Raw genomic sequence first — 8,243 nt, 5'->3', positions numbered from 1 at the left:
AGCAGGAATAATCTCAAATACGATCCCATTAAAATGATGCCTGGAACCTCAAATGAACGTTTCTTTATTCTCACTCTGAGGATGAAAAGGATCCTGCAGTGACCCTCCCATCACATGCAAACTCATCCTTGGTGGCACTCGTCATTCACTGCCAGCCTCTTGGTCTCCGCTATTTCTCCTGTAACCGCAGATTTCATCACCTCTGCGGTATTTTTCTGATATACAATCTAATGCCCCACTAGATCTCTCTCTCTCTTTCTCTGTAATTTGGAAAGATGAAGTTTTAAAACATCCTCAGCTTTAATATAAACAGAAAATGGGGGGGTGGGGGGGTGTAAAAGGAAAAAAGTCCTCTGGTATTGAAACCACAAGACCTTGCTGCTTGGCACATAACCCACCGAAACCGGACAATTGTTAGTCATGACCGTTTCCTTTACAGCTCGCGACATTTGCCTCATGGAATAAGTGAATGAGCTTTTGAAACCACCTCAGAGAGCGCAGCCACATGCAGCCACTGAGTCGGCATCACATACACAGCAACTCCAGTTTCCATTTCAGACATTCCAAAATACTGAAAATCAAGCCAGAATGTCCAATAGCCCTGATTTAGCGTCCAACACTTGCTAAAATTTCCAGGAAACCCATATTTATGCAAACTGTGCCAGAGCTATGCTGTACAAAGCATTTTCAACTGCACTTTGGAAAGAACCGTGAGTTGAAGCAGCAGAGAAGAAAAACCATTCCAAATCTACAGCCCATTAACACATCGAAAACGCTGGCTAATTAATTGTATTAAAGATGACCTTTGCTTCTGCGTCTCTGCTTATCAGCAACCTTATTTTAAACACTTAAAAAACATTTAGAGAGAATCGTGATTGCAAGAAACCATCCGAGTAGCCGCAAGCATGGCTGGATTCTAGAGGAGTAAATTCTAAACGTTTTTCAGGATGTTTGTGGTTATGAGTATCTGATGCACAGAAATAAACTAAATTAAACAAAAAAGATAAATCAGAACACCACTTTCAAACGTGTGGTGGGCAACGGCTGGCTGCAATGACAGACCATTCTGCACCCCACTAGATGGAGCTGCAGGCTAGGAATATGGTCAGAGGCTTCCCTAATCCCAGGAAAACCCTCCGCAGAAGTCAAGTTCCTTTGCCTCTTGCCTAAGGGACACACCAAACCTGAGCATCGTCTGAGGAGTGAGCTCCTGCACCTCTACGTAAAGCCCAGGCATAAAGAGGTGCTGTGCAGCCATCACTGCAAGGACATCAGCTCCGGTAAGCCAAAGCAGCCAGCTAGAAACCAAGCAAAAAAAAAAATACGTGAAGAGATCACCACCACAACCGGGAAAAGAAAAAAAAAAAACGAAACACCAAGCCCGGAAATTTAACCAAGCAAAAAAAAAAATACGTGAAGAGATCACCACCACAACCGGGAAAAGAAAAAAAAAAAAAGGATCAACCAGCTCCGTAAATTATGCAAAAGTTGTTTTGAAATCAAAAGGCGGATGAAAAATAACTTCTATTTTAAATCCATTTCCCAGCTTTGGGGCTTCAGCCCAGTTTGCGCTGGCTGGGTGAGGTGCGGTAGCGGAGGAGGACGGTGGGTTTTGAGGCCGTTTTTGCCGAGAGCTGTGCATCAGCACACCACAGATGGCCTGCACACTACAAAGCCACTTCAACAGGAGGCTGAAACAGCACTGAAATGCAGCTGGCAGGAGGAGGACTTGATGGTCTTAGAGGTCTCTTCCAACCAGATAATTCTATGACTCCGTGTCAGGGACCTGGGCCTGGAGGATTTCTTGCTGGAATTGCATGGAATGCAGCCCTTTTCTTCAAAAATCATGAACTGCAGCCACCCAGCTGAAAAGAGCTTCACCAGGAAGTGGTTTCCAAAAGAAGAACATGTTTAGGAATGACAGTCACCAAAAACTCGTCTATAGACCTTGATTTTATTCTCCCAGATACAACAGAGGAGAGAAAGGAACAGCTGCTCCAGCTATGGTTCACCCCATGAGTCACTACACCAACTGAATTTAGCTGGTTGTTCTTCACAGTAAGACAATCCCATTCACCACCCAAGCTCCCAGGGCATCCATAAATATCTGTACAAAGATTAGTCTCTATGTCAGAGAAAGGCCCGCTATCCTGGTCAATCCCAGGTCCTTCCACACACACCCCGGCGCTCAAGACTGCGAGTAGAACAGCGGGGCAGAACGAGCCTAAGGCCAGATCTACAACAGTTACAAACATCCCAGTTCCTGAACTGGAACGTGACAGGACCACCATATGACAAGTGCTATAGAGGGCAGACAGATGCCAGGCATTGGTGAAGTCATATTGAAACACTAAGGATCTGCATGAACATCTGGAAGACAGATGCTAACCCGTGACAGCCAATGGGACAGACTGGGCCGGCCACGCTGAGAAAAGCGGATGGACGAGCGCAGCGATACAAGGGCACGCTGGAAAGTCAGTGTTACGGTTTACGGTGAGAACAAGGAGACCACCAGGACATCCTCTCGGGCAGACGTGCTGTTAAAGAAGACGACTCCACAAGGGGAAGTACTGTTGAATTCTTTTAATAACACTAGGAAAATACCATAGTATTAAAGTCCTGCAGGGGATCCTCAGAAGGTTATTGTGGTCACGATTTCTTTGTGTTTATAAACCAAATCTTTTGTTTTCCCCCCAGCTGAGTTTTCTTTAAAACCAACTAGTCCTTGACAGCGGTATTTCCAGTTAAAACACAGCTAACCTATAAATACCTGAATACCACAACACACACTGTGTCCGTGGGGTTTCTTGAAACCTTAGTGGAAATCATGGTCAATCTATTCAACACAGGGAAGCAAACGTCGATTTGTTAAGCGGGGAATGTAACAGCCAGTAAAGAATACATTGCATACATAATACAGAAAAAAAAATTATCATCTGGAGTATGTGAAATTACAATGATTTTGCACCTTAAACTATTAGAAGTTACTCTGTTGGCCAAGACTAATCCACTGAAGAAGCAGAATGTTGGTCAGAAGTCTAACGTTTCCTGCACCAGCACAGAGAGAGAGGAAGCAGTCCACCGCTGTTAAAGGAAAACATGAAATCCAGCTCATGTTTCTGGTTAGGGATCGATTTCTTCGGGAACGACTGTTAACATAACGTCTTCGTTGCCCCTGCGTACAACCATGTTCAGCGTACTGTCCTTTTTAATAATGTCACTGACATCACTGGCTGAACTTATCGACTGTCCATTGATGCTTATAATCACATCGTTGTCCTTCAGGCCACCGCTGAAAACACAAAGCAGCAATGGGTTACTTTCATTGCCATTTCATTGTCCTTACAACACTGTTTACAAAAAAAGCTGGCTGGACTCTCCCCCATTTCCCCCCCGACGGCGGCTGCACAGAGACACCGCGGGCGGGCAAACAGCCATCAGCGTTTGTGAGGCGGTGAAGGTCACAATGCAGAAACCTCAGCAATCGGGTGGAGGTGCAGGTTTGGTGAATCCCGTATTGCACTGTCTTCAAAGGAGCTCCCTGCTGCAAGGAGCGCAGCAATTCTGCAACAGGACTGCTCATTCGGTAGGAGAGAGACGTGTACTTTTCTTGTAAAATAATTGCCCCAGGCCCTCGGTTTAGAGGGGAAATTTTCCATGCAAAGCAATTGGAGTGGCACTATGTGTTAACCCACGAGGGATTTCGGTCCCAGGTCCACGCTGGTCTCCACACAGAGCTTCCTGGCAGCCCCTTCAGCTTTAAACCTGCACACAGTGACACACGCTGCAACCTAGCCCCGTCGCCAAACACGCATCCGTGTCCTTCCTCTTGCCTGCCTGCCCATGGCGCCCAGAATGCCTTCTCCTGAGCTCACCACCGTACGCAAACCAACAACAAAACCCTCCTGACTCTAAGCAAGACGGGCCAGAAACGGAGATGGCACCACCTGGGCTGCGGGTCTCTCCCGGAGCTGGCTGAGACTGCTGCCAGGACCGAGAGACGGGGTGGTGAGGGATGCCATCGACCACAACATCTTGCCCAGTCTTGCACAAGGATCTGGCTCCGAGTTATGGAAATATTAACCAGTAACCAGATCAGACATGATTCAACCCTTCAGCATAATCCTTCTTTACAAAACCACAGAGCAGTCATCGGCCTCTTCCACCCGCCGAAGACGCCTTACATGAGCGTCTCCTGCAAGCAGGGTGCCTTGGCCAACGTTTGCAGCAGATCTGGTCGCCTACTGAAAACACAGCTTAAAACATTTTCATGGGAGAAACCATTCCGGATGATCTCGGTCTCTCTGCAGCCTCTCCTCTCAACTCACACCCAGAACAGGTCACTGCAGAACTGCCCTGATGTTCTCCCCGCATCCGACACAACGTGCGCTGGGAGAGGAAACCTCCAGCACAGGGACACCCACAGGCAGGGGGGCCGGCAGCGAGGGAGACAGAGCAAACGCGGGCTGCACTGGAATTGCCAGGCCAGCTTTCGGATGAAGCATCCTGATTTGAGTTGGCCTCAAGTTACGAGGGTGCATCACGCTGCATTGCTCCTCTCCCTCTCTCCGCTAGTGCCTGTACTCCTGTAACGAATCTCCTGTACCTCCAGGTCGGACCTGCGTGTCAGGGCGGCGAGGTCAGTCCCACGCTGCAGCAGCCACACTAGTCCTATGCTAATGCAGTTTAATTGGACGTTATGGACATACACCAACAGCGCTGCCCGCAAGAATTACCGACAGTGCAGCAACGCCAGCTCTCCAGTGTGCTCTCTGTCGTGGTGTGTCTTACAGCAGCATCCAAACTGCAGCAAGAAGGCATCACCCAACCAGCCTCACGCTCTAGGAGGTAACACGTGCCTGCTCCAAACAGTCCCCTGCCTGCACGCCTTTGGTGCTACACACACCTCTCTGGGGCCACAAAGATTTACTCTTCTCTTAAGAGAAAATGAATTGTCTCCCACCTCCTACCCTGGATTACTGAGCTTTTTCGTACCAAGCAAACTCTGAAAGGGAAGCGTCTCCAGCAAGAGCCAGCCAGCCCAGAGCCGGTGACCACACACCAGATGCTGTACTTCACAGCCAGGCACCTCGTGAAGCGTGGTACCAACCGGCTGGTGGGCTTCTGAGCAAATACTGAGTAACACGAAGGAAAAGGTCAGCTCTCCAAAACCAAATGCACGTTCCAGTAACATGCCTCCTGACAAAGCTCTCACAGGAAGAGTGTATCTCCTGCCAAGAGAGGATTTCACCCCGATGGCGGCACGCCAGGAGAGCTGGTGGGCTTGCCCAGCACTGAGGTCTTCACGAGGTGGCCACAAAGCTTCTCCCGCGCTCTCCTAGAGGAGAGACCAGCAGGGCGGTGGGGAGCAGGCACAAGCAACCGTCTCTATTCAGCTCTGGCCAGATGTCTTGGAAGCAATCGCTGAGAAAAAGGAAAATTGAGTTTTCACGCCCACTGAGCCCTTGCCCTTTTGGCCAGGAACGCTGACAGGGCTCTGCTGCAGTAACCTGATTCGTTCGTGATATTGCCCATCAGGGACCAACTACAATCACACACCAACTGCCAGCAGACAACCTAACAGCCATCAGATGGTCGTAACTGTGTTAATTAGCATCAGCGGAGCAGCCAGTTAATCAGGGAACGCTCTCTGCCGTTACCCCCTTGAGTCAGTGGCAGCGGTTTGGAGAGAACAGTACTTGGACTTACACTTCAGCTGGTGTTTCTGGAATTACTTCAATAACATAGGCCCCAGAGACAACATCAGGAAAGTCTTTATGGCGATCCTTCAGCTCTCTAGCTTTGCTGGAAAACGAAGAAACGGCAACAAAAGTATTTTGACACGATGGGAAAAAAAAAATCATGCATTTTTACTGAGTTAAGTCACTTAACATTCACTAGCTGAGGTATTTTACACGTGTGGATGTGATGCTTCACAATTCTTTTTAACCCTTACAAGGAGTTCAAGAATTACTACACCGTTCGCATGCATATTGCTTTTTAATGCCTGTTTCTGGTAAAGACAATCTTTTCAATCAATACAGAGGATCGGAGTGAAAGCTTTTCAAAAGCTGGTCGCTACTGCAGAACTAGCAGATCCTGAAAGCCTGAAAAAAAAGCCCTTCAGGTTTCAGTGCTGTGTTATACCTGTGATCCTGCACATGGGAAAGCTTCTGGTTAATTCTACAGGACGCAGCAGCACCTGCTCGCGAGCCTTTTCTGGTTCGAGTACGAATAAGCAAGTCCACACAAAAGCTTCCTTTTACATTGAGTGAGTCGTTTAATGAAAATAATTTTATAGACACGGAAGTACGCACATAGCTGCTGTAATTCTGCCTGGACCCACATGACAGCATAGGAGAGATGGCAACAGCAGTAAGAGAGCCCCAGGAGAAATGAACAGTCACTAGCTATTCTCTTCTGAAGCATTAAGGAGAAGAAAAGGCCAGGGAGTTGTTTAAAAGCTCATACAAGAGTCTACAGGAGAGCTCAGCCACGTAGCAGATGCAGAGAAAAAGAGAGCAAAAATAGGCTGCGAGTTGTCGCCAGCGCCCCCAGAGGCACACGCTGCTGGTTCATCCTCCTGGCGCTTTCTGCAGATCATGAGCTTGATCCAAACGCATGCAGTGACCACGCTGCGGCAAGGTGAGGGACCACCAGGGGTACTTACCTCGGCGTGAGGGACATCATGCGTATGCCGATGTATTTCTTTTTGGTTATAGCTTTTCCTACAAAAGGGAAAACAGGTCTTGAATCGCTCCTGCCAGGAGAGCCTCCAAGGCTGCAGACCTCCCTGTTTACTACTATTTTCATCTTTTTATCTTCCAAAGCGGTGAAGTACAGTACCTTTAGCTTGTCTGTCATGGGATTCGGTCAGGAACTTCTTTATTTTATCCGATGGGATAGCAAATGAGATCCCTGCTGTAACTTTTAATGTGTTAATTCCAATGACTTCACCATCCTGGAGAAATAAGACACTTTTATTAGCAAACGTGAAACGCCTCAAAGACAAACGGATGAGTTCTTCCACCAACCCCAAAGACAAATTCACACACCACACTCTGCAGCTGGTTTCCAGTTTTCTAAATCGTTTGAGTCTAATTTTTTGAGTCTATTGACAAAACCTGTTCTACAGTTTTGGAAAACTGATGTGGGTATTCGTCTTGCCTCTAGCAGAGAAGGGATCAGATCTGGGCAGCTCTCCTGCTTGCAGCGGACGAGCAGCACATTCCACAGGCAATTTTGGTTTCAGCAGGCACCTCTCAAAGCATGGCGCCAACCCGTCCTGAGTAAATATTGCATCACAGCATCAAGAAAAATCACAGTTCGCCAAAATCACAAGCTTTTCCCGGAAACGTGAGAGTTTGGATAGAAACTCCAAGAGAGTTTCAGATAAAACATCTCTGCTGTCACCTCCTGGTTTGAACAGCAGCGTCCTTCTCTGGTCTACGCCAGAAGAAAAACATCCAGCCACACCATTTAAATGGTGCTGAAATTGTACCGCGAGGCAGGCGCCGCCAGCTCTCCAAGGCAGATCCTCTGACCAGCCCTGCTTCCAGTCTGCGTGGTCCCTCGAGGAGGACCACCGCCTCTCCTCCGACCCCGCGCGCCCCACCTGAGAGCTCCCACCCAGCAGCTGGGTTTTGCAGCCTGCTTCGCTTGTTCTCCCTCGGGCTTATCCCCAGCTGCCACAAGGTCAGCTCTGACTACGTTCTACAACATCAGCAAATAAACCCTGATACTCCGATAAGTCCATGGGGTTTTCCACCCCCTCCACGCAATATAAAGGGGTAGACAGGTATTTGAACCATGACGCCGAGTTTCTGGATACAAAAATAAACCACTGCTGCTGCAGGTGAACACTGAGAGCAAACGCCTCAACTTAGGAAAGTGCTTGTCACTTTTTGCAAGGCATGGGCAGAAAAAACGGGGCATTACACTTCCTCGGAACTATGCAAACCGTAAACACCTTAACTATTGAAACCCAAGCGTTTCTTGTCATTTGCCAACACAAACGCAGACAAGCGGTTGGTAAGAACCACGTGAACTGTGTGTAGCCAGCCAGACATCGAAAGCTCCAAATCCCATTTCGAGAGCAGAGCTGTGTTTGTTGGTTGGTTTGGGTGTTTTGTTTAGTTGGGTTTTGAACTCAGAAAGTCATAAAAGCTTGATGCCAAGCAAACTTAAAGGAACTCTTACCAGGTTGACTAGGGGTCCTCCGGAGTTTCCATACTGAAAATGAA

The 8,243-nt window shown here is 48.0% G+C and overlaps 1 protein-coding gene across 1 annotated transcript in view; it reads right to left on the bottom strand.

Moving 5' to 3' along the window:
* Window positions 1-2,568: 2,568 nt before the first annotated feature.
* HTRA1 (HtrA serine peptidase 1) overlaps window positions 2,569-8,243 on the bottom strand; it is a gene marked incomplete at its 5' end in the record, with an annotated part of 16,854 nt that continues 11,179 nt past the window's right edge. The window contains 5 exons of the mRNA XM_010130959.1: window positions 2,569-3,292; window positions 5,710-5,805; window positions 6,671-6,728; window positions 6,847-6,961; window positions 8,200-8,232. Coding sequence (XP_010129261.1) covers window positions 3,124-3,292; window positions 5,710-5,805; window positions 6,671-6,728; window positions 6,847-6,961; window positions 8,200-8,232 — 471 coding nt within the window. The remainder of the gene's footprint in view (window positions 3,293-5,709; window positions 5,806-6,670; window positions 6,729-6,846; window positions 6,962-8,199; window positions 8,233-8,243) is intronic.

The sequence above is a fragment of the Buceros rhinoceros genome, unplaced genomic scaffold (assembly GCF_000710305.1).
Source record: "Buceros rhinoceros silvestris isolate BGI_N320 unplaced genomic scaffold, ASM71030v1 scaffold3302, whole genome shotgun sequence".
Classification (NCBI taxonomy): domain Eukaryota; kingdom Metazoa; phylum Chordata; class Aves; order Bucerotiformes; family Bucerotidae; genus Buceros; species Buceros rhinoceros.
Note: the sequence above shows the minus strand (reverse complement) of the source record. Positions and strands in the feature narration are given on the sequence as shown.